The sequence below is a fragment of the Alligator mississippiensis genome, chromosome 13, assembly GCF_030867095.1.
Source record: "Alligator mississippiensis isolate rAllMis1 chromosome 13, rAllMis1, whole genome shotgun sequence".
Taxonomy (NCBI): Eukaryota; Metazoa; Chordata; order Crocodylia; family Alligatoridae; genus Alligator; species Alligator mississippiensis.
Window position 1 is genome coordinate 53,061,134 of NC_081836.1, and position 25,911 is coordinate 53,087,044.

General features: G+C 54.6%; 1 protein-coding gene across 10 annotated transcripts in view; it reads right to left on the minus strand.

Annotated features, from left to right (window-relative positions):
• Window positions 1-2,539: 2,539 nt before the first annotated feature.
• The window catches only part of TNRC18 (trinucleotide repeat containing 18), an 83,665-nt gene continuing 60,293 nt past the window's right edge, over window positions 2,540-25,911 (minus strand). For 8 of the 10 annotated variants that reach the window (XM_019494626.2, XM_059716443.1, XM_059716446.1 and 5 more), the window contains 13 exons: window positions 19,305-19,544; window positions 15,469-15,911; window positions 14,578-14,742; window positions 13,426-13,567; window positions 11,444-11,561; window positions 10,974-11,049; window positions 10,318-10,426; window positions 9,175-9,291; window positions 8,547-8,711; window positions 6,869-8,178; window positions 6,188-6,424; window positions 5,531-5,605; window positions 2,540-4,970 (listed from right to left, as the gene is read on the minus strand). In XM_019494626.2, coding sequence (XP_019350171.1) covers window positions 4,764-4,970; window positions 5,531-5,605; window positions 6,188-6,424; window positions 6,869-8,178; window positions 8,547-8,711; window positions 9,175-9,291; window positions 10,318-10,426; window positions 10,974-11,049; window positions 11,444-11,561; window positions 13,426-13,567; window positions 14,578-14,742; window positions 15,469-15,911; window positions 19,305-19,544 — 3,404 coding nt within the window. In that variant the 3' untranslated portion in view covers window positions 2,540-4,763. The remainder of the gene's footprint in view (window positions 4,971-5,530; window positions 5,606-6,187; window positions 6,425-6,868; window positions 8,179-8,546; window positions 8,712-9,174; window positions 9,292-10,317; window positions 10,427-10,973; window positions 11,050-11,443; window positions 11,562-13,425; window positions 13,568-14,577; window positions 14,743-15,468; window positions 15,912-19,304; window positions 19,545-25,911) is intronic. The other 2 variants (XM_059716444.1, XM_059716447.1) reach the window with 2 other exon arrangements.

The window sequence follows — 25,911 nt, forward strand, 5'->3', positions numbered from 1 at the left end:
CCTGCTAACCCCATGCCACAACCTGTGGGGGCCACGGGGAGACACGTCAAACCCAGCCAAGCGCCGGCTGCTGCAGGACAGCCCAGCTGTCACTCCCCGGGCCCTGAGAGCTTTGCAGCAGCGGCAGGGACAGAAAGGCCCCCGGCCCCTCACCGCCACCACTGCGCTTCCTAACAAACCCCTTGCCCAGCCCTCCCCAGAAGGGAACCGCGCTGGCACTGGCGCGCTGCCCTGCGCTGATAACCTGGGCAGGATGTAGAGCCCCTAACAGTGGCTGCCCAACCACAGGTTGGCTCTGAACCCTGTGCAGAAACGGGGCTTGGAGCAGCGGCCGCGAGCGCGTCAGCCAGCCAAGACCATGCGTGATGGAGCCAGCCCAGGGGCAGGAGCCCGAGCAGGGCCTGGCAGCAGGGTGGAGGGTGCAGCAAAGGGCAACCCTGTGCTTGGTGGCGGTGCAGGCTGCCCTGCTGCAATAAGGCAGCGCAGCGGGCAAGGCCGTGTTGCAGCAAGTCGCCATCCCAGACCTGTGTTTGCAGCCATGGGGCATGAGAGCTGCAGGCTGCGGACTGGGCTAAGCGAGGCCAGAGCATGCAGCTCAAGGGGGTCCCCCCAGGCCTCGCCTGTCGCTGTTGTGCTGCGGTTCCGGATCTGCTCTGGTTCTGCTAAAAGGCACTGCACCCGTGGTCTCGGCCTTTGCTTCTGCCCTGGAGGAGCAGCCCGCTCTTGCCCATCCACCCTCTCCCAATACAGGCCCACGACCATGCCCTCTCTGCCCCTTGGCGTGTGCCACTCTTGCCTCTCCTGCGCCTCGGGAGCTTGGCAGCACTAATGCCCTCTGCGCCCCACGGCTGACCATGGGCAGGCAGTGCTTGTCGGCTCCACCCCGCCTTTGCCGGCCTGCAAGGGAGCTGTCAGGGCAGGTGAACAGTGGGTAAAGCTTCCCAAGCCACAGACTCCTTGCCGTGGCACCTCTGCCAGGAGGGGAAAGCTCGTAGCCAGCCACAGGAGCATGAACAAGGGGGCACATGGCTCCGTGACCCATGGAGGCGACCACGGAGGTCAGCCTTCCCCGGTCCCCAGGCTCTGAGGCCGCTGCGACCTGCTCTGGGGCTGTGCAGGGACAACATGCCGCCCTCATATCTCCGTGCTGAGTGAGCTCTCTATACCAGGGTAGGCAACCCCTGCCACGTGTGCCAGAGTGCGGCACATGAAGGCATTTTTCTTGGCACGCACACCTCGGGGCGGACAGCAGGGAAGGGGCCGGGGCTGCATTGCCGCAAGGATCGGGCCCCTCACAGCTCCCCTGCCATCTGCCCTGGCACGCCAACATCCTACAAGCTGCGTTTGCGGGTATATTCGGCACTCTGTCCAAAACATTGCCGACCCTTGCTCTATACCATCATGCCAGGGAAAGGGCGCTACCGGGCTGCTCCTGAAGCGGGTCACGGCTGGGATCCAGGCAGGACTCCTTAGCAAAACTCTTGCCACAGGTTTCCACAAGACATTGGCATCGGGGCCCCACATCAAGCAAAGAGGAAAGGCCAGAGGCATTGGCCCTTGCAGACAGAGAGGCACTTTCCAGCTGCCTCCCCCACTCCCCCAGAGCTCCCCGTGGCAAGCGAGTGCCAAAGGCAGAGCCTGAGGAGCCAGAAGGGGCAACAGCGGCACCAGGTTTCGCCCCAGGGAGCGAGGGCAGCCTTTGGGGTAGGCAAGCACCAGGTGAAGGGACCAGCACGCAAGTGGGCACGGAGGCAGGGACCAGTGCCAGGCACAAAGACAGTGCAGCACGAGGAAACCCCAGCTGCACAAGGCCCTGCGCTTGTCCCTCGCCCTCCTGTCTCCAGCCAGCCAGGACCCATAGGTCCCATGGTGGCTGCTGACAGCCACGGAAAAGTGACTCTACAAGTGACGCCTCCTCGCTCAGCAGATCCGGGGCCTGGCGTGTATTGGAGTTGCCGTTGTCAGCAGAAAGGATGGAGACCCTTTGCTGAGCCAGGCTTTTCCTGCTTGTTGCCCAGGCTTCTCGCGGGTGCGGCTGGGCCGCGGACAGCGATGCTGCAGAAGGGAGCAGGGGGTGGAAGCTGCACCCAGAGTTAAGCGCACGCTTGGCTCCCCTCGCGCCCCGGGGATGTAGGCACGCATGGAGGCAACTTGACTGAACGGGGAGGGAAGAGCGAAACCGGTTTGAAGCGTTCCCCTAGGCAAAGGCGGACGGAGCAGGCAGCACACAGGTTCAAAGCAAGCCATCAGGGCAGTTGTATTTCCCCGCATGCTTCACGACAGCTTCCCCGGCCCAGCGACCCACCCGCGGGCCCTTCTCCCCACCCCATAAGCGACCGGCGAACCACGCCATGCCCAGAGCCCGCCCGCCAGGGCGAACAAAGATGTTCCGGGGCTTTTGGGTTTTTTTTCCAATTGATTTTTTTTTTATGAAAAAAGATCACACGGATTCTCCAACAAACAGAAATGCCAAAAAAAACCAAAAAACAAACAGAACAGAAACAAACGAACAAAAAAAAAGAGACAAAAAAAACCTGGCTCTCCTTTCCTTTCGATTGTCTGAAATATCCTCGTGTTCCATAGAAGGCATCGGGCAGTAAGTGCTTTCTATTTAACATTAGCATAAAATCTCTCTCAATCTCTCTCTCTCTCTTTAAAATCTGCTCACACCGTTTGCGTCTCGAAGTACAGTACAACTGGCGTGTAGGGGGACGGGGTGGGTGCGTGTATCTGTTCCCGGTTCATTTACAATCACAATCCAACAGGAAATAAAAAATAATATTCTAAACGTCAGACTGTGTCGGGGGGGTGGTTTCTTTTTTTTTTTTCTTTCTTTCTTTTTTTTCCTTTCTTTTTTATAATTTCATAATTTTTTTTTCACAGTTTTAAAAAGTTTATATTTATATATATATATTTATATTTATATTTATAATTAAAAAGTTGAATCCATTTAAAGACTTATAATACAGGCGGGCTAAAGAGTCTTTTGGTACATTAAAACTGTACAGTTTAGAAACATTAATATCCACCAAGTCTTGGTGAGCCCGTGGTCTGGGGCAGAGGTGGCTGGAAGCCAGCACCGTTGTGGTTCTTGTTGTGTAGAAGGGGTTACTTTATGGTTTGATTCTCTCCCCTTTCCCTAGGCTGCAAGTCTCTTGTACTCATGGCAGATACTGAAAAATCTGTCCTCATAAGTACCTCCCCACTGGAGCTTTTGAGTAGCGTTGCCTTGCTCCAGCCTGGACTGGAACAGTCCCACTAGCGTGCGTACACCTATGTAGCGCGTGCGAATCGGGTTCGTTGCCAAGATCAGTGCGTCTCGTGTGTTTGTTCTCAGTTAAGTGCAAGGGTGCAGCGCCATAGTGTCGTCCCGCTCCATCTGGGATCAAGGGCCCTCTGCGCTCCAGAATCCAAAACCAGCTTCCCCCGGAGCAGCCTCGAAGGCAGGTGGCAAAGCTGGGGACGGCCAACGAGATGGAGAGCCGGGTTCTTGGAAAAGGGTGACGTTGCATCTGATCTCAGCGACCTCCGAGGAGGTCGTCCGCGCGGCCCCATCCGCGCCGATTCTTTGCTCCAGTCCCTGATGCTCTCCGGTGACCTGGTTGTTCGGCCCTGGAGGGACAGAGACTGCATCCCCTGCATCAAGGTTGCTGGGCGAGGTAGGTGCTGCTCTCTCCTGCACAGGGAACCGGAGAGCGAGATCTTCCTTGCTTGGTAGGCGGTGGGGTGGGGGACGACACTTGGGTGCTCCGTTCTGTGGGAGATCCAAGCAGCCCTGTCCGGGCCGGCAGTAGCACTGGGCGGTGGCCTCTATCCCTCTCATCCAACTTCAAGAAGCGGCTTCACCGTTTCAAAACTGCTCTGCTCAACCTCCCTCTCCTGCATCCCCAAAAAGGAGATCTCCACTGCTGTTCTCCACCCCTCGGACTGGAGCCCATCCCATTCCCCACCCTACCCCCGCCTTGAAGACTCTCCGTGGATCACTGACTCCAGCCAAGCTGCGCAGCGTGCACTAAGGTCGCCATGATGCGGCTTTGGAAATCGTCTCCTCTTCCCCCCCGGCTCCTCCTCCCCCTGGAGAGATGTCCGCCTGCAGCTCTGCCTCCCGCTTCCATCCCTACGTGACTGCCTGCTCCTCGTCGCCCTCCACAGCCAGCAGCCAGTGGCCTTAAAAGAAGGGAAACCAATCAAAGGTGCCCCTGCCCATTTGAGCTGAGGTGCTCAGAGCCCCTTCGCCCTTCTCTTCCACCTCTTCCTCTCCCCAAGGCTGCATGCAGTCGGCAAGAAGGGAGATGTCATGGTGGGGGGTTGTTAGCAGAGCTCCTCCTAGGCAAGGTGGCCCATTGAAGGAGGCAAGCCCCCAAGTCGTCCTTTTGGGATGTCATCCTGCCAGTGAAATGATGACAACGCCATCAGCCCTCCAGGGTGTGGAGGTGGAGGGAAGAAGCTAGTGGTTTCCTTAGTTAAAGCCACCCCGTTCTCCCACAAGAGCAGCAGCATCTGATCTCTCCTGCTGTCCTGAAGGCACCTTCCCAAAGTCCTACGTTCGCTGCCCCCACGCCCTGCTCATGCCGCTCACTCGCACTCTCTCCTCCCTGTGAAGCCCCATCCATAGCGTGACGCACAAGTCGTGAGCATTAAAGGAAACAATCATGTCGTCTGAACAGGCACATCACCAGGGTCACCCAGCCCCTCTCCTCAAGGGGCACTGGGACTCCCTAGTTGGATGGCACAGGCTCTGGCGCTCCTCTCTTCCTAGGCCGTCAGCAGATGACCGGGACCCCGTCTGTGTTGAAGATCATGCCTGTGGTGGGCTCATACGTCCCTGCTAGGTAGTAGAGATCCTCGCTGTCTTGGTACTTCTTAGTCTTTAGCATCTGCTCGTACTGGTCCAGTCCGACCACCAGACACTTGTGAGAAATGGTCTGGACGTCGTTCTCATCCACGTGAGAGGACTGGTACAGCGCTCGCTGGATGAGAGCAAGGGAGACAGACAGCAAAGCAGTCATCAGTGGACACTTCCTAACACGTTTTCTTTACCACAGATCAAGCGCCCTGGGCCAGAGAGGGACCAGCGGGCGACATACTGGGGATGACTGGATACGGAAGGGGACCTGGGAAGTTGCAGTTGAGGGCAGCCCCTGCACAGATGCTCCACCCATTGTCCACCAAACCCACTGCCCATTTCCCAAGTCTCAGCCTCTCTGCAAGCATCTAAATCTGGCTGGGGCCATCACTGCAATGAAGGGAAGCAAAGACAGGCGTGATGGACTGTGCTGGCTCCAGGCACCCCTGAACTGCAGGGGCATTTGGACACAAACCAAACTGTGCAGCGCCCTCACCCTGTGCCACACCAAAACCTAGGTGTGCAGGGGCTTTGTAGCTGGTGCCCATTGCTGGAGAGAAGTGGCCAAGGAAAGGTCAGAGTGCTTTTACCTCCCTGGTCTTTGTTACTCTGCTTCCAAGAGCAGAGAAGTCAATGGCTCCCCTGCAAACCTTCTCCTGGGAGGAAGAAGCACCTCGCACCTACCTCCATGAAGTCCTTCCTCTGGTTGGATGCCTGCAAAGCCGTGGAGAGGCTCCTGCCAGATTTCTGATCCCAGCGCTGTGTCAGATGCATTGGCCAGGGAAGAAAGGGAGGGACAGAAGGGAAAAGGAATAACTCAGGACAGCTCCACACCATCACCACGAAAAACCACGTATCCCGAGCCAGCATTTCCATTTGGAGCCACCGAGGTGAACAGACAGGCCCTGATCTTCAGAGGGGCTGAGCAGCTCTAACTCCCCTTGATGTCAATGGGAGCCGCAGGCCCTCAGGACCCCTGAAAGCCAGGCCAATGGCCTTGATACCCACCAGGGACCTGACCTTGCTCTTCACACACAAGACAGTGGGAATTACTTGCCTGGTTGTATGCACCCCCACCCCTGACTCGACCCAGTTTGGCCCAGGCAGCTTGGTTTTGTTACCAAGCAGCATAACATGCCCTCCCTCACTCTCAAGTGCCTTTATGGAACAACTGGGCACGCCTGCTCCCCAGCAGCCTGGACAACACATCATCTCCACACCCCCTTTGCCAGGGTCCTGGCCAAAAGCAGACAGTAATTTACTTGCTGGTATTTTGATATGAATGGAAAAGCTGCTCTTGCAGCAAGAGAGAAAGGAGCCTGTCCAGCTCAGCACACGCACCTTGCCTTCGTTGAGCTTCTTCCCAGGGTTGGTCTCCTCCGGGTGGTAAAACCATTTGACCCGGACGACCATGTTGTTACCCCATGACTCCCACATGCTCTGGATCCGGCCAATGTAGGGCAGGTTGGGCCGGCCGGCCGACAGGAAAACCGCGCAGTCTCCAATGCGGATGATCTCCTTGCCACGGACGATGGCCTTGTAGAACAGCTTCCTGGCCTTCCCCTTCATTCCTCGTCTCTGCCAAACCGGCCCAGCAACACACCCAGATCAGCCTTGCACGTCCCCTCGGCACGTTCAGGTTACTTGCTCTCTCCACCTGCACCCCCTAAGGATTGCTGCCACCCCAGCCTCTAGGGCAGTGCGGCCAGAAGGCACTTCTCCAGGGGAAGGATCGCTGGAGGCCAACCGGCCTTGCCCATCGCACTCCCCCTGATCAGGAGAATGACAGCGACGGCTGTCGTGCCCGTATCCCTTTGGGGACAAGGGAGTGGGGGAATACCAGGGATGTCAGTACCCTGAGGTCTGCTCGCCCCAGGGGGCATTACAGCTGAAGCAGTCACCCCCCGCTTAGCACAAGGCTGTGCCTTTGTTGCCCTGCTCCGAAGTGCTGACAGCCCGATGCTCACAACAGCACACTATGGCGAGGCAGGAAAGGAACGGGGGTCCTGGGGCTATGCTTACCTGTGTGGGCTTCCCAAACCACTTCCAGAGCTGGCGGGCAGGGAGGAAAGCCGCGATCTTGGGCCTGTTCTCCACGGAAGGCAGGCGCTGGCGCTTGGCCAGCTCCTTGGTGGTGGGCAGATGGATCCCCTCGCGCTTCTTGGGTCTGCTCTTGTTGCCGCCCTGCTGCTGCTTTTGCTGCTGCTTCTGCTGCTGCTGCTGAGGAGGTGGTGGCGGCTGCTTCTGGCCTGGCGGGTGGGAAGAGGCGCGGGACTTCCCAGCCTGCTTGGCTGGCTTGGGAGGGAGGGCAGGCTGGACCGAGGAGCTGGGCTGGGCCTCGGCTGCCTCCTCGTCGGAGCTGCATGAGGAGTCCTCGTCCGTGGTGGAGGAGGAGGAGCTGGAGCTGGAGGAGGATGAAGTGGAGGACGCGGAGGATGAGGAGGAGGAGGATGATGAGGAGGAGGATGAGGAGCTACTGCTGCTGCTGCTGGAGGAGGAAGAGGAGTTAGAGGAGGAGAGCGGCGTGGATGCCCGCGAGCTGGCCGAGCTGCTGTCCTGGGCCTCGCCCCCGTTCTTCTCTGCTTCCTCTTCACCCTCTGACTCCGAGCTGCTGTCGCTGCTGTTGCTTTCCGACTCCTCCCTGGCCCCGGTGGGCGAGGCTTTGTCTTCCTGATCCTTCGAGGCAGCCAGGCTTTCCCCGGAGCCCCCAAAGTTGCCTGCCGAAGGCTCCCCCTCTGCCACCTTGGTGCGGGAGGACTTCTGCTTGGCGTCACCACTCATGGCCGAGGGGTAGCCCAAGCTCAGCACGCCCTTGCCATCCCTCCGGCTCGCCAGGCCCGAGTCCTCCAGCATCCTCATGGCTTCCTTCATCTTCTTGGTCTTAGGAGACATCACGCCCTCATGGTCCAGCTTGATGAGGATCTCGCTGTCTGGCTGCTTCCTCTGAGCCTTGGCCGTGGAGCTAAACTCCTGCCCCTCCTCGGCCGACCGGCCCTTTTTGCCTTTGGCCTTTCCAGAGGGGGTGTCTGCAGGGCTGAAGGTCCCCAGCGGCCCGGGCAGCTCGCTATAGGGCTCCGGGCTGATGACGCCACCAAAAACAGGTGGCTGGAAGGAAGGCTGGGCCGGGCTATGCAGCTTAGCGGAGATTTTCATTTTGCTGCCTTTGTTTCGCTTCTCCTCAGAGGGCACCGGGGAGCCTCCCACCGGGAGCTGTTGGCTCTTCCGTGCCCCCTTCGCGGTCTGCTTGCTGAGGCAGATTGTCTTCTCGGGAGCAGAAGCGGCGCCGGAGGCAGACTCCGTCAGGCTGGCCTCTTCCGGCAGGGCGGCCACATCTGCAGAGGGACAGAGTGGGCCGAGAGATGTACACGGGCCACAGCCCGGCCTCCCTCTACATGCAAATGGCTCTTGGTACTCCCTGCGCCCAGCTTGGGACCGAGACAGAGATCGCCCTACTGTTCCTTCACCACCTTCCCTTTATCATTTAGCCTTGTCCTCCCCTCTCCTGGAAGGCCCCTTTCCTAGGGCTTAGTAAATCCCACAGGCTAGTGGGCTCTGAGGCTAACACTAAAGCCACATCATGGACGGCCTCTATAACCTGGGGGTGCAGGCTAGCCCTCCCTGGACTAACACCGGGAACCACCACCTCCTCCAGGGAAGGCTCTGCTCCAGCACTGAGAGTCAGGGGTTGGCATCAACATACCAGCTTTCGGCTTGGCATTCGGTTTCCTCCCACGCCCTTTGCCCTTTGCCGCAGGCTCCTCTGACCCCAGGGCAGCGCTCTCCTTCCCTTCCCCAGCATCCTTGCTGGACTTACGGCTGCGGCGCTTGGTGCTGGGCACCAGGAGGGCTGGGGAGGGCTCTGCACCTGGAATGGCATGTCAGGAAGACAGTGAGCGGCAATTCGGGATGGTGGGCTCCTGCTGGGCAACCCAACACGAACAGGCCAGGCCCAGAGGGGCGTGAACTGGCACCCATTAAATCAAAGTCTGCTACTCTCCCCAGATCCTCCCCCAGGCACTGAGTGCATGCAATGTGTTATATAGAAATCACTGGGCAGGCAAGGACTAACCCCACATAGGTTATCATTACAATGCGCCCACCCTGGGAACTCAGTTCAGGGACTCGTATAAATATCTATGGCACAACCCTTGAGGGGAAAAAAGAAAAGCGATGATCCTCCACAGAATCTGAGGAGATGACACTTCTCCTGAGTGTCCCCATGTGGGAAAGCTCCCTTTAAAGGCAGCTGAAAAGGAGGCTATTAGGATCTCACAGGCTAAAAGAGCAGGTATCGGGGCAAAGAGCCCAATCTAACAGCCCCTACGTACACTGGATCTTGTAGTCAGGTGGGAGGAGTCGAATGTGGGACAGGGGGATCCGTCCAGTGTCCCCGTCATCAAACTCCACTGTTATCAGGTCTCCATCTTCCTCCAGATCAAGGGCCCCTGCAGGTTGGGGAGAAAGAGGTTGGGAAAAGGGTAAGGCCCAGACACGATGGGTTGAACCAGAGGCAGAAATCAGCCTGATGCAGGCGTGGAAACAGGCAGGGGATGTGAAAGCTGTGTTGGGGTTGGAGGGTGGGAATCACGACTGGTTCTCTACCCCACAGCTCTCTCAAGCGAAAGCTCAGTTCCTCCCAAAGCACCAGCGAGGCCGAGACTGAAAGCCCCGCACCTCCTTCTCGGTGCAGCTGTTCAGGCAGGTCTACAGCTGTGGCTCACGGGCCCCTCAAGCCCTGGCCACTCTGACAGCCATGGGCCAAAGAGCAAAACCTCTCCCGCAGCCCAAAACAAGAGGTGGGTATTCTTCATTGGGGGGAAGACCTTTAAGTGAGAAGTCTGCACCACAATCACCAGTCATCCGCCCACATGAAAGCCCACTCCGCCTGCTACACACATGTGCACGTGCCCTGTTGCCACCCATGTCCCTTGCTCCCGGCCGGGGATTTGTAACAGCCCTCTGCTACCACAGGCTGCCCCCTCTTCATCTTCCCTTCCCCTTCTCCTCGTATCGACCTCTCCAGCCTTACAGTGACATTCACTCTCTTCTCTGCTCAGTTCTTCCAAAAGGGCGATTTATAATCCAAGAGCGGTCCCAGCCACGACTCACCGTCATTTGACACGAAACTATGTTAAGGGAAGCAGGCGATGCCTGACAGTCACACCAGTGTCTCTTTTGGCAGCCCTGCTCTTAAGACCAGGGTGTTCAAAGAGGCCTAATGGACTCAGGCACCCAGGACAAAGTTTTCAAAGGCACCTCTGTGACTTAGGGACCTACGCCTCACTGGAAGTCAGCTGGGGCCTGGCTCCTTAGAAATGTATGGGCTTTTGAAATTGGTTGTTGAATTTCACTGGGATTTGAGCTCTGAATCCCATTTGACCACTTTGGAAACCTCACCCTAAGCCAGGTACCAGACCACAGGGCAGTGATGTGCTAAGATGCTCCTGCTGCGGGAGCTGGCATGCCCTCACCTCTGACGACCGTCCCCGGGTAGAGGCAGCGGTACTGCTGGCTCCAGTAGGCTGCAATCCTTGTTCCTTCGGGGAGGAATCGCACAGATGGGGGCTTCACGTCAATGATCTGCGTGGGGTGGAAGACCAAGTTAGTTATTCCCTGGGCACCTTTAGGACATTTGATGTTTCAGGAGACAACCGGCTAGCAGACATTGCCAGGGCCTTGCTAGGCTGGGCCAGGCCCTGCTGACCTACCCCACCCTCCGGACGCAAAAAGGCAGCTGCTCAACCCCTCAGAGCCTGACAAGGAGTGAAATCTCTTGTAGCAGATGCTCAAGTCCCTCCCCTTGATACAATGAAGGCCGTGGTTCCTGGCAGAAGAGGGTTAAGCCCTTGGTGCTGGCATGGGTTCCCTCGCCCATTGCCAGCCAGGGCTGTTGCCAAAGCAAACCTGCACCCATGAAGCCAGGAAGGCAATTACACCTGCCGTGAGGCACAAAATGCTCAGTCCAGCACCTGCTCCAGACAAAGGGCTTGCCAGAGATGAGCCCAGGGTGCACTTTGAACCTGCTCAAGCCCCCTTCTCCTCCCACCACTGAGATTTCCCTTCAGTACGCCATCCCCACCATGGAAGTCACATCCTCACGTGAGCAGGGTACAGCAGCCAGACTTACTGCCTCCTGCAGAAGCTGCTCCAGACAGTAGATGTGGGGACGGTTTCCTCTTTCCCCTTCCACCACCACACGGTATCTGGAACACAAGACCCAGTGCCTCAGGAGGATGGGAGAGGCCGAGACAAGCAGAGCAAGGAAGAGATGCTGCCCCTATCACCCTTCCCCAGGCTGCAGCTCCTCAATCCTTCTCCAGGCGCCATTACTTTTCACTGCATCATTCCCAGGGGCCAGTTTAGGCTGCTCTTTGTATAGATACCTCTTCTCCACTCGAGGAACGTGCTAATAAACTAGAGTTGATTCCACCTTTCCTGGCTAAACACAGAGATTGCTCCCACCCATGTACACAATGCATCTTTCCAAGATCCATCAGGCTGGATCACAACCCAAACCCCAGAGAGCACGAAGTAGGCCCCACTGGGTGTGAAGGATGAGCCGGCAGTACCGTGTGATGAGGCCACCCTCTTACTCACATGTCAGGCGAGTGCACAGTCTTCACATGCCCGGCATAGAGCAGCTTGTCATCCATGGGAATGAGGACCCTCAGCCCGTCTTTCAGTTCATCTTTGTCGATAATACAGGAGCGGGGAGCTGAAACGGAGCCAGGGAAGGAATTAATTCAGCACCAAGAAGAGCAATCCCATGGAGGAGATGGGGGTGGGATAAAAACCAAGATCCCCTCCCCTGTGAAGGAGCCCCAGAGGCCTCATGTAGACAGTAAGCTCTTTAGGACAAGGCCTGTGGCTCTTTGTAGAGCCCCTAACACAAGGAGACCCCATTTTCAGCTGGCTCCCAGGCACTATGGTCACCTAAAGATGACATTAATAAGCCAGTCAACACCTGGCATTTAATATAGATGAGTCTTTCACTAGAAATCAGACAAAATTCTCCTAGAAACCTGTTGTGGTGCTTTAAAGGGATAGCCAGCACGGGTAGCCTGAGGGACAGCTAGCACGGGTTTGTTGCGGGTAGGTCTTGTTTGACCAATCTTATTTCCTTCTACGACCAGGTGACCTATCACCTGGACAAGGGAGATGAGATTGATGTTGTATATCTTCACTTTAAAAAAGGCTTCTATCTGGTATCCCATGATCACCTCTTAGCAAAACTGGCTAACTGTGGCCTTGGCCTCACCACGATCCACTGGCTGGGCAATTGGCTCCGTGGTCGGACCCAGAGGGTGGTGGTTGATGGAAGTCAATCGTTGTGGTGCGCTGTGACCAGTGGGGTCCCTCAAGGCTCTGTCCTTGGGCCTACACTGTTCAACATCTTCATTCATGATGTGAACATTGGTATCAGAAGCGGACTGGCCAAGTTCGCTGATGACACCAAACTCTGGGGTAAAGCGTCCACACCTGAGGACAGGAGGGCGATCCAGGCTGGCCTGGACAGGCTCAGGAAATGGGCGCCCGAGAACCTGATGATATTTAACACCAAAAAATGCAAGGTTCTCCACCTTGGGAGGAAAAACCTACAGCATGCTTACAGGCTCGGCAGTGCTACGCTGGCTAGCACTATGGACAAAAGGGACTTGGGGGTCATGATTGACCACAAGATGAACATGAGCCTTCAATGTGATGCTGCAGCTAGTAAAGCGAGCAAAATGCTGGCTTGCATCCATAGATGTTTCTCAAGCAAATCCCAGGATGTCATTCTCCTGTTGTACTCGGCCTTGGTGAGGCCACAGCTGGAGTACTGCGTCCAGTTTTGGGCTCCACAATGCAAAAAGGATGTGGAGAAGCTTGAGAGGGTGCAAAGGAGAGCCACGCGCATGATCAGAGGTCAGGAAAACAGACCTGATGAAGAGAGGCTGAGAGCCATGGGACTCTTCAGCCTGGAAAAGTACAGGCTCAGGGATGATCTGGTGGCTGCCTATAAGTTTATCAGGGGTGCCTACCAGTTCACCAGAGCGCCCCAAGGGATGACAAGGTTGAACAGTCACAAACTCCTCCATGACTGTTTCAGGCTGGACATAAGGAAGAACTTCTTTACTGTCCAAACCCCAACGTTTGGAATAGCCTGCCGCCGGAGGTGGTTCAAGCACCTACTCTGAACGCCTTCAAGAGACATCTGGATGTTCATCTTGCTGGGATCCTATGATCCCTGCTGACTTCCTGCCCCTCGGGCAGGGGGCTGGACTCGATGATCGTCCGAGTCCCTTCCAGCCCAAATGTCTATGAAATCTATGAAAGGAATCGGCAGAGTGAAAGCTCCTGGGGAGGACTCCTCTGAGGTTACTTTCAATCTCCACTGATCAACTAAGCCAGCGCAGAGAACTTCTTCCCTCTATCTGCCTACGTCGCAAGCCGATGGTAAAAGTGAATAACCCCACTAGTGCTGCTTTACTGGGAAGCACAGGGCAGAGGCACTGGCTGCCCTTTCTGCTGGGAGATTAGCACAGCTTTCCCCAGGTCTACGTGTGGTCCGAGGGTACTTCCAGCCCGCCTGCTCTTACCCGGGGTAGGCGGCCGCTCCACGAGCATGCTCAGGGGGAGATTCTCATCCTCGGAGAAGCTGCTGTCTTGATTGGGCTCGAAATCCTCTTCCGCAGCCATGCTCTCCATCAGCTTGCTGACGGCCCCTCCCTTCCCTCGGTTCTGGAGGAGGGAACAAAGAAGCACATAGGACCCCTCAGCCCCATCTCTTTATTCAGCCTGAGGCTTCAGAACAGGTTTAAAGGCCCTCCCAGCAAAGCCCTATAGTTTTCCCATTCTCAGTAGCTCTCATGAAATGTGGAGGATGCTCCCTCACCACAGCCCTCCAGCCCACGCAGCTATCTCATGCACCTCCCAGGGTAAATAGCCCGGCAACCTAGGACACTACGAGGGGGTCGTCTTCATCCTCATCTCATTAACCAGAGTCAGCAGCCCCTGCTACGGGGGCATCCACGGCTACTGCTGCTTTTTGAGAGCAAAGGAGTTCTTCCGGGGTGGATTCCCAAGCAACCAGCTGTCTGCAGTCCCGGGGGGCTGCACCCAGTGGCCTGAGAGGCCCCTTCCAGTCCCACACCCCTAAAAGCTCTTTCTCCGCATTAGAAGAAACATGAAGCCCGGGGTCTATCAGAACAGACACTGACAGCTGCAGGATGGCCTGAATAGCAAGGGAAACCTCACGCAGGGGCACCGGCTGCCCTGGGCAGGGTTTGTCTCTCAACTGGTAACTGGACTCCATGGAGGAGGCAGCAGTTGCATTCACCCCCCACCCCCTGGCAGTCATGGCCTGCCACCTGCTTCACATCCCAGCGCTGTCCCTCTCCTCTGGGCCAATGTGGAAGTCAGCCTGCAAGTCCGTTCAGCCCCGGGCTCCTCACAGTCCCCTGAACGCCCTCCATCCTCCTGGGCACAGCACCCAGCTGAGGATGTGCTACGCTCACTTGAGTCTTCGAGCTTCTCAACCAGAACCAAAAATAAATCTAGGGCCTTGCCTGCTCGGCCCCCAAAGTCGGCATAACCCATGAGCAAGAAGAGTCACCGCAGTACTGAGAACACCCCAGCTCCCAAAAGGGAGGCATGTGTGCGGCCAGGGGGTGCTCTCCTCTCATGGTGCCGTGGGGCGAGAAAGGAGCAGAGACCCTTCAACTTTGCTCCAGCCTGGCCTCAGCCCTCACCTCTTTCTTCACCTCCTTTGCTTTCACCTTGGCTTTACTCTTCTTGTTGGAGCTCAGGGAGTTGGCCAGGCTGACCCGGACGTCGGAAGGGGAGCTGGGGATGCCAGGGGGAGACATGGAAGAGGAGGAGGAGCAGCACGGGCCGTCTTTACCCTTCTTCCTCTGCTAAAGGCAAACACAAGAGCAGCCCCCCTCGCAAACAGATCTGGCCAGTGAAGCTCAGCAGCCATCACAGGCGAGAGAGAAGGAGGGGAAAGGGTAGCAAAGCAGCTCGTATTCAGACCAGGACACCGGCACTTGGGCAGGCAGCCTGCTGGACCACTGCACTGACGTTTGAGGAGATACGATCCAGGGAGAGTTTTTAATTATCCCCGCCAGCACCACCTGCTGATGGAGACTGCCTCTGGGACAGCAGAGGCGGCGGCCTGGCCTGGAGCCGCGACAACTTGTCAACACTCTTCCATAATCCAAGCTCCCCAGGTACCAGAGACTAGGCCAAAAGGAGCCGGATGCTTCAGCAAGCTGGTTGGGGAGCAGCTGGGGATGGGATTGCCATATTTATAAAGGGGCAGAAGAAAGTTTGGGGTCAACCCTGTCCCACCTGAAGCCCAAAGTTTCCTCACTGATGTCCCTGGGGGCGGGTTTTCACCCAGACCCTTCACAACAATGAATGTGGAGAGTCAGGCAAGAGCAATGAGCCCAGTCCCACCTTCAGGTGGGAGGCTGAGGATAAAGATGGGGGCTGCCTGCGGTGAGCAGACTGAGACAGCGAGGGGCTGCTGAGGTGGCCACCCCCCTTGCAAGGCCCTGGATATGAAGGGCAGTGAAATGCAGCCCACCCTCCCTCTCCCCCACTGCCTGCTTTTGGCCCTGCCTCAGCACCGCACCTACCTTGTTCAGTTCTTTCCTTTCCTTCCCTTTGCTCCCGTCCTTCTTGGGACTCAAAGGCGCCCCCTTCCCACAGCGGGCAGGCTTGGAGGCAGGGGTGGAGCTGGCTGGAGTGGCTGGCGTCAGCACCGAGGACGAGGCGCTGGCATCGTGGAGGAAGATGCGCTCGCTCCGGCGCCGGTTCCACAGGTCATCATCGCTCACCTCCAGCCCGAACTCGAAGCTCAGGTCCTTGGGCGACTTGAACTTCTTCAGCTTCCGCCCTTTCTCCACCCCGACCTTGACCTTGTCGCTGCTCCCAGAGCTGGGGTCGAGGATGCTGGCCGTCTGGCTGGGTGCGGCGCTGCCCTGGTCCATCAGCCCCTTCTTGCCACGCAGCAGCCCTGAGGGAGACTTCTTCCGGATCTTAATCTCACTCTCCGAGTCGGTGTATTCAAACTCCGTCCCTAAACACAAGGGGATTGAGCAGTGAGCCCAGGCACTGCATCGGTGCTGGGAGTCCTCTGGCTCTGACGTCAGACGGGACGTGCAGATCACAGCCCCAAAATACAAAATCCACCCGAAAGCACCTCAGTGCAAAGAGCTGTCCCATGACATGGAAGTCATGGGCTGGGGTGGTGAAGCCACACCAGTCTGTGCAGCCTAAGGCATACAACCCTGCAACATGGCTACTAGCATCACATCCAGCTGTCTTGGGCTCCCCGGCCCAAATGGCCAGGTACCCACTGACAGCCGCCGTCCAGAGCTGGGCTGAGCTCTTCCTCCTGGACCTTTGCTGCTCTGCTCCCGCTCCCACGAAGCAGAAGCAAATTCCCCCCGGAAGACGGAAGCGATGGCTTCTCCCTCCCTTTATTCCTCCCAAGAGAGAGATCCTGAGAGAGAGATCCCAGGTCTTCCCCCTTCCCCATCTCACCTCTGTGGGGGAGCCTCCCCGCTCCCCTCATCCCCGCAGTCACAGCCAAGCCTTCCAGGGAAACCCACGCTATGAAGCTAGAGAGCTCGGTCGGGAAGGGTTGCGTGGCTGGAATAAGACACAAGCCCCTTACAGCCTGGTCACCCTTCCCTGATGCCTGGGGCTCCTCACACCACCCACACCTGCCTGTGCTTCGTTAGGATGACAGGTTTCATTAATTGAATCAACCCAGGTTCCTGGCCAGGTTTCCTGATTGGTGAAAGGAAGCAGAAGGACCTTTCCATTGGTGCGGGTATGGAGTAGAGAGAGGAAAATGATCTCTTGTATGTGGCAAGTGGAAATCCCCTCCCGCTGCCCCCTCCCATACCACACCCCACATCTGAGACAGCCTCTATCTAGGATCTGTACACAGCCCCTGGCACTGCAGTGTCCAAGTAGCCTCACAAGCACCCAGGGAGGCAGGGCAATGGTGCAAGTACCATTGTGCAGAGGGGAAACTGAGGCACATAGAGACTAAGCAAACTGGCTCGGAAAGGCTAAGGCACAGCAGAGAATTTCAATATAGGTTTCCTCAGCCCCAAACTAGAGCCCTGGCTACTGAGAACCAGCCTTCCTCCCTATACCCCATGAAAGGGCACTTCATCGCTACCTGAAAATGAGCCCCCAGATTCCTGCAATTCCTCCCGGCTGGCGATCCCACCCAAGAGCTGCAGTCACAGAGCTCTCTGCTTCCCACTCACCTGCCTCTTACACGGGTGATCAGATCCTGTCTGCATGTGTATAACCTACACCCTGGAGCTCCATGTGTAGGAGATGGGATCAGGGGATGAGGAAAGCAGCCTGGGCCTGAGGTTTCAGACCCGGAGAGCCTGGCAAGGGGCATTCTTGCCTGGCTTCTGTGCCTAAAACAAGCCATACCCTGCCACACCTGCTTACCACCACCTTTTCTGGGCTTATTACCAGCCAGCTCCCATGTGGCAACCTTGGTCTGCAGGAGGGAGACCTTAAAATGCATAACCCTGGCTTTACAGCATCCAAGTAGGTGAAAGGAATTGTTCCAAGACTGGAAGTAGGATCAGACTATGCGCTTCTCTCAATCTCTCTGTCTTCTACACGCACACATGCACCCACACCCCCCCACACCCCCCCCGCCCTCCTTTCCTCTCCAGCTCCATCCAACTTGCAGGACTCCCCATCCAACATTTCCTGCCCCTCTCCCCCAGAGACACACTCCAGACAAGCGCAAGACACAGGCAGGCAATGTTCGACAGGACGGTTCCCTTCATCATAACGATATTAACTCTCCCATTTTTATTAATAGGCATTGGACCATTTTTAGATGCTTGGGGTTTTAATGGTTATGAGAAGCAATCGTGATAAATTCGTAACGGAGGCCGTTGGAACAAGCCAAAGAAAGCCTAATATAGCATGGAAATGGTGTTAACATAAGCGGGGCTCCCTGGGAAGGCATCACTTCCCATTCTGAAGCATGCTATAAATTCTATTATCATTTAATAAATATTAATAAAGGGTTTATAAATGGAACCTTTATGGATCTGCCTGCCTGAAAAAGATGTCACCCTGGGGTCCTTTTGCAGGAAGGTGTGTGGGGAGCAAAAAAGCGAAACTGCAGCTATTTGTGGAAGATGGGAGAGAGGCTGAGACAGACCGGCAGGGAGGGACGGATGCACAGAGACCTGAGCACAGCAAGGCAGGGCCAACTCCGCTCTAATCGGATGATGGCTCTGGATCAGTCGCACGCCCCATGGCCACAGGGAGGTGAGCACGCAGGAAGCTGCTCTGCCCCAGATCCCTATGTGGGCACCCTTAGTGCAAGCTCACTGAGGATCGAAAGCACTTAGCAAGCACTAAGAACCAGGTAACCAGTGCTCCTTTAGCAGAGAGAGGGTTGGAAGGACAGAAGAGGAGGGCACCTGTCTGGCGGGATGCACCCCGACTGGCTCTCTTGCTGGCTGCTCTAGGAGCCTCTATGGGAACAAGCAGGAAGGACCAGCAGTAGAGTGCAGCTGTGCTTGGGTACTGCTCCTCGTTCCCTCTTCTCTTTCCTGCTCTCCCCCCACGCTGGGGCCTGGCAAGCCTGCTCCTGCCATACGCTCCCAAGAGGCTTCCTACTGTAGCGCTGGGAGTTGAGCAGCTAGCAGCGCAGCAAGCTAACGGCTCAATGTGACAGCAGGCACTAACAATCCCACAGCCAGACCAGAGCCTGGCTGCCTTGGGGTGGATCCAAAGCTACTGGACTCAACGGGAGTTTCCCAGCGTCTTCAATGGGCTTTGGATCAGGCATCTTCGTCGCCTCCAGAAGAGCCTCCTGCCATCACCACCTCCTTCTACATCACGGCTGCCAGTGCTGCCCTTCCCTCTGCCTTGCCCTCCCCTACAGAGGTGCAAATTGCTGATCAGAATTTAGCACTGCTTCCTAATAACTTTATAATGGCAGGGAGGACAATCTCACACACCCTTTGGGCCTGATGGATGCTTCCTGCTGCTGAGCAGGAAGGTGAGGGGCTTGCCAGCTGCCTCTCTTCCAGGGAAGCCAGAGGAAATCTGCAGAGGAGGAAGACTTGCTCTGCCAACTACCCGAGGCTGACTCCCGAGTGTGCCCCAGCAGCCGCCACTCAGAGGCTGGAGGCCACCACAAGAATGTCCATGGGAAGTGACCCTGTTACAAGCCCCCCAGGCACGATGCCTCAACCTGGCATTTCAGAGTCAGGCCTAAACTGGAGGAGCAGGGAGCGAAGGATCTGTCTATGCTCCCTCTCCAGAAGCTGCCAGAACTGACCAAGAACGTATGCCAATATTTCTTTGACTATGAGGTGGGGAGGTGGCTAAAAAGCCCTGGACAACGTGTCCTCCTGTTAGTCCCAGATAGTCCTCACCATCCTCTACCCCAGATCCCAGGACTCACCCATCAGGCTCTGCCGTTCTTCCTTCTTCTTCGCCTTCTGCTTGGCCTCCAGCTGGACAATGGAAAGTGGAGGGGGAACAATGGGGCTCGGCATCGCACTGGCAGCAAACCTTGCTAGCAGTCCCAAACCACTCTCATCCAGGGCTGGGGAAGAAAGCCTGTTGTTGCCATCCAGCCCATAGTCCTCTGCTTCCTCCTCTTCCTCTTCATCCTCCTCTTCCTCCTCCTCCGAGCTAGAATCTAGCACGCAGAAGACAGGAAACCCATTACATATCTCATCAGGGGGTACCTGTCCATAACCTCAACCCCAGTACATCAAGTTACGCACGGGGCATCTTTCTAGCAAACAGAGCGGCATGGGTTTTATCACCGTAAGCCTGCTCCGTCCTCTCCACAACACTTACTGTTACAAAGCTACCCAACAAACGGAGCAAGAAAGCTTAAGCCACAGACACAAGACTGTTTTTATAGTCATAAAGCAACCAGGGACATCATTCCTCACCTCCTATCACCTTTGTTCAAAGAGATGGGCATAACATCCAATACCGTACAGTAAAATTAAAATAATAATAACGATACTGTTAAAAGACTTGTAAGGGACGGGAGAGAGAAAAAGAAAAATTTAGGCTGAGATTTTCAAAGGAGCCCAAGGAAGTGAGACACCATTTCCCACCCATTTTCAATGGCAATGGCATATTTATCTCCCTTGAAAACACCAGGTTTATTAGTGCAGGGATTTTTCCCCCCCATACGATGAAATCCATTACTTTGTGACTGCATGGGAATAGCTTTGTAATTGGTACACAGTTCTTGTCTACAGAAGGGGAATTGCAAAGAGCATGGCGAGGAGGGGAAAAAGAGACACAAAGAGAAAAAAGGGACAGGTGGCAAGATGGAAGTAGAGGGGGAAGAGAGGGGAAATTAAGAGCGATGAGATTTGAATGTTTAAGGAAATATAAATCGCAGATGTAGGGAGAGAGAGAGGGAAGAGAATGGCAGTTACTAAAGGGGATGTTTTCAGCAGGTTGCTTTGGAGTCGGTCGAGTGGTGCATCTAAGACACTGCGTAAAAACTTTCCGCGGTTGCTTTTCTCTTCTCAGGCCAAAAATTCCTAGCTTGGTCCTACGGGGTCAGCTGGATGCAGGCAAGAAGTCTCCTTGATCGGGCAAAGCGGACTGCTTGGGCTGCAACACATGAGAGCAGGCTGCTTTGGCCCTTTATCTCTATCGTGCATGCGCGTGTGCTGGAGGTTAGGGGGAAGATTTTGCTCGCAGGAACTGGCCCCTCTCTCTCCCTGATACCACCTTGTGCCGGTCAATCGAGGGGAAGCCGGTTACCGAGCATGTCGCCTGGCTGTACCCGTTCGAGAGGAATCAACAGAGAATCCTTCTTGCTTAGAAAAGAGAAATGGGGCTGGCAAGCATAATTCACAGCCTCGATTCAGGAGAAATGACTTGGGATCTATAAGGTGGCCTGGTTTCCTCCAGACCTAAGAATACTGTTTGCATTGCCGATGTCTAGCTTTCAAGTTCCCCGTGGGCCACTCTTTCTGCCTTCTGAAAGCCTGCCAAATGATAAATTAAATCGTAATCCCCTTTTAAAATGAAGTGAGCAGGAAAATATTTTTCTTTCCGTTCGTGCCCTCTAGGATGCATTTTTTAAAAATGGTCTCAGTGCACGCTCTCTCTCATTTTTTTTTTTAAGGTTTTTTTTTTCCTTATTGGGCTTGTTTTTAAAAACTTAGCAATAACAGGAATATCAGAAGACTTCTTGCCTTCCCTGTTTTGACTGGAGTTCGTTCAGGCAGCAGTCAAAGGGGCGGGCGTGTTGAACTTTGCACAAAGAGCGCTTTTTTCCCCCCCCCAAAAGTGTTTCTCGGGCGTTTGAGTCAAAAATGGCATTGAGAAAACAAAGAATTAGTGCACCGAGTAAAAATCCCTTCACTTGTCCAGCCTTCTTTCTTGCAAGATCATCATCCACTAGCTTCACAATCCTCCCCCAAAAAACAGGGAAATCCAGCCCTGACATTTCTGATGTAAAGAACATATTAAAGGGGGGGGAAAAAAACCCCCAAAGATTTGGGGGAGGAAGGAAATACAAGAACTACTCTGGGCTTTGCTCCTCCACCAAAAACAAGCAAAAAGGGGCGTGCGTGGCCTTATAGTTCAACTATCACACTCAAACGTATCGTGATCTGCCTCCCTATTCACCAAGACAAAATACAACCATCTAAAAAGCAGCCAATTTGCTTGCTGACTTGTAGGATTGGGACTTCGATCACACTAGTCTCATAAATCCTCACACTTTCCAGCCATCCCAGCTCTTTCTACTCAGCTGTGGTCAGCTCTACTTCTAATAGCGTCTTGCCAGGTTAAATGCCAGTCTCGATCCGATGAAGTCCTGGAGGAAACTACTAGGGAGGCAACGAGCTAAAGAAGAGCCAAAGACCCATCAAGAGAGGTCCTTCTTCCTCCTCCCCGTGCTGGCCAAGGTACTAAACCAGCGTGCAATGGCCCAGCAGCGATGGTCACGGTGGATCTCGGCTCTGGGGGCTACGTGGAACCACATCACCTACAGCCTTGCACTTTTGACCCAAGTTGCAGGGAAATTTCGATTAAAATGGCTTTAATACCATGTCCCCCGATCCATCTGACGTCCCCTAAATCAAGAAGACTGACTTTTTTGTCATTGCCTGGCTTTTATCGCCCACCTTTCCTTCCCTGCCCTGCTCCTCCTATGCACAACTCCTGGGAGGGAAAAAGATATCCCATTTCCCTCAAGGCTTACGACTTGGCTTTAAAATTCACAATGCATTCGTTAATCCACGGTCAGAAAACTGATGACAAAAAAGCCGTGGCCACTCACCTCCTTAAATCTATGGAGCTATGAGCCTGGGGCGAGGGGAAGGAAAGGCAAGCCCTCGCATCCCCACCGAGGAGCTGCTCCGTGTGAACCAGAGCTTGCTCCCGCGGGGGATACTCAGGGATCCCTGCGGCACCCGCTCCAGCTCCATGGTTACTTCCACATGGTTGTGACAGAGCCACACACGCCGTCCTTTCCAGTTTCAGATCTAACGCACCTAAATGATGGGACCAGGGCAAATTGGAGCAAAACACCTGCCCCAAGCTACACAACCCACGAAGGAGACGTGGTCCAGACCCCCATCCATGCCGAGACTGCAGGGAAGAAGGAAACCAGGAATAGCCCCCGTCTCTTTAGATCAGGCTGCAGCAGCTCACGCGTTTCCTCTCTTCCATCTCTGCCCCGTCAACCACCACTGCAGCTACGCTTCCAGACTTCAGACACAAAGCCAACCGACTGCACCCCGTCTAATAAGAGCCAAGCAGGTTGCATCGCTAGCCAGACTCGCCGGGGTCGAGCACATCCGTACAACAGAAAGAGGCCAGGAGGCACATGCTCTCCGGCAGCACGGACACAGGCAGCTCTGATGAACTAAGGGACCTCGCCCTGCAATTTAAGGTTTAAACTCCTCTTCCACAAGCCCAAAAATGCATTTTGCATTTGCTAATCTAAAAAATAGGCCACGCAACTCCAGCACTTTAAACACACCAAGGTAAAACGATGTAAAAACTGTGCTGCAACCAGCTGTCTCTCGCATTATGGCAAATATCCACATAGTACCGATCTGGCAGTTTTCTTCTCCCTCCAACCTACTGTCATGCTAGGGAAAGCCTATTGCCAATCCATACCCAAAGCACTTCTTAAAAACACCAGTCTTATCCACGTCAGGCACAATTTCCAGAACAGGAAAAAATACTTTTTTAAATGCAAACATGACTTCCTCCTGCCATTGCTATGGGATGTATCCCTTTGCTAGGTATCCCTCCGTCCCTCGCAGCCTCGCACTCCCTTCCCCTTTAGGATTTCCATGGGACAAGTCAAAAAAATAAAATATTTTGGGCGTCTCCCTTCACTCGTAGCCTTCAGAACGAAGATCCCCAAGTTAAGTTGCAGGTGGAAATGCCCCGCTCTGCTCGGCCCTAGAAACCACATCACCACGGCTCGCACAATAACCCGTGTTTCCCCTCTACACGTAACAGGAGACACCATGTAGACACAGTGACTTGGAAACCTTAACAGGAACTCAGGTCCGAGGTGGGAAATGCAACATTTTTATAAAACAATATTCACTCCCCGCCCTCCCCAAACATTATGAAGCAGCCAATGCTTTGCCAAGGAAAGAAAGGTGTACATAACACAAAAAAACCCCATCTGTAGTAACCGCAGTATTTCCAAAGGTTGTGTGTCTGTGTACGTACATACACACACACACAAACACGCACACGGAGGTATCCATCACAAACACACGCAAAGAAAGGGATGTTTAAATGCCATCGGCAGCAAATAAACCAAAGGCACCAAATACTTTACAGACAAAACGTTAATCTGTGCATCCAATTCAGCACCCAAAAAAAAAAAAAATGGGAGCAAGGTTCAAACTTTCCCTTTGTCTTTCGAGATGGCCGAGCTGGCACGGGGCTTCGTGGTCGTTAGAAGAGCAGTGAGTGAACGGGTTGTTAATGATGGACAGGAGCGGGTTAAGTAATTCGGATGTTCAAAGACGGATGGGAAGCAAGGTGAGTTTGGAGGAGCATGAAGAGGACGGGTGAGGGAGGCAAGGGGATAAAAAACACACACTTCAAAAGATTCATTTCACATTGTCAAAAAATAGCATGGTTTTCTCCAAATGCCAAGCAGGCCTACAGCATACAAAGCAGGCTAAGTACAGGCAGACGTTAGACAGCTACCGGGTCCTTCACCTCCGTTTGGAGTGATCTGTCCAATTTGGAATATTAGTGATGTTTCAATTTTCCCTCGAAACATTGCACCGGGTTTGTCAAACACATCAACTCACGTTCTTTTAAGGGTTTCTGTTCCCTCCGTGTGTTGTGCTGCGGGCTCCAGAAATGCTTTGCATCGAGAACCAAAATACTGCACGCATAACAGTTCCTCCGGATCAAGTGCCAGGAGAGGCGATTAAAACCCCCCTGGTTTATGCTTGCGTAAGCTGTCTCCCCACTGATGGAGAGGAGAGGAGAGGAAAGAGGTTCGTTTTCAAAGTTGCATCGAGACAGAGGGAAGAAATGTTGGCCAAGAATGACCATCTTGATTGATGGCTTCCTACATGCTTGCACGGATTTACCAACCAAAGGCACTTCCCATGGACTTTACCTGATGAAATATGGCACGCTTCATCAAACAGTGATGCTACGCTTACTCCCGGGGGAAGCAAATTACCCCCCAACTTTGCTGACCTCCAGGAAAAACTCAGAGCAAAACCAAAAACCAGGGGCTTTTCTGTAGAGCCAGGTCCCCTGCCCAAACAAAAGTCATCATCCAGCCAACGATCCTCGCGGACATCGGTGGATCCCGGGTCCCGGCGAGGCAAGGTCGCTCCACTGCAAGAAGCCACACAAGCTTCCCGCAGCGGGTTGACCCGGTCAAGTCAGGCCTGTCTTTTGCTTGGGAGGAGATTTCCCCGCGAAGGAATTACAGATCCGCAAGGTCTTTCTGGAGCCCTCAGCACGCACACACGCTCGAGCCGACCTTCCTTGCAGGACAGTGAAATCCAAGTGGACATTGATCCTCTTCCAATTCCAAGCCAGCCGGAAAATGCAAAAAGTCTACGTGTGTTATCAAGTCATGGGGTTAACATCGAAACGTCTCAGGTTTACAGATGACATAAAGAAAAGGTATTTTGCCTACCTACATAACAATGTTCAAGGTTCAGGTTCATGGTTAGAGACCCCTCGCTGAGCAGTGTCTGCCCTACTCCCAGCCAATCACTTTGCTTCTTTAGTGCAGAGAGCAAATGCAAGAGACCGATACAGACATTCAAAGCGTCATGGATAGGGGTCAGGGGTGGAGGGGTTGGTCAAGCAGCTGCAAGGAGAAAGCGAGCACTTCTAGAAAAGCTGAGGTTATTAATCGGTTTAGTATCAGGGAAAGCCATTAGAAAACCCTATTACCCAAATATCCCTTACAGAAAAGCGTCATAGAAAAAAAAGAGCCATTTTCAGAAAAGATCACCCGTGACCCCTCCCGCCTCCCCCCCGCAAACGTCACCTTCCCCAGCGTTTTGCAACCCCCCACCGCTCAATAACCCCGCAGCATGATTTACAATGCATTGCCCCACTTGTTCCAGATTTCCCATCCGCTTCCCTCCCCGCCACCCCAGACTCTACCCCGGGGAAACTGGGATCCTAAGCAGAGAGGTGGCTTGAGACACGCATCAAGCCAGGCAAAGGTCTGAAGTCTCTGGACAAGCTACCTATCTGCTTATCTGGGACAAAAAACCTCAAGGGCTTGGAAAAGGGATTGATATCCTCAAAATTTCCAATGGCAGCAAATAAAAAAAAAAAAGGAATGAAGGAAAAGGTGGGGTGGGGAAAGGGGAAGGGGTGCCAGCTTGGATGGAGGTGGCTGAACCATTCTTCATGGAAAATGCAGAGCCCATCACCCTTGCAGCAGCCCACCACCACTGCGGCATTGCAGGTCCTCTGAGGAAATGTCACTTCCCCGAGACATTTTGCTTCTCCCTCAGAGGTTTCCTCTTGCATGAATGCATCGGCAGGGCCGCTTCAGA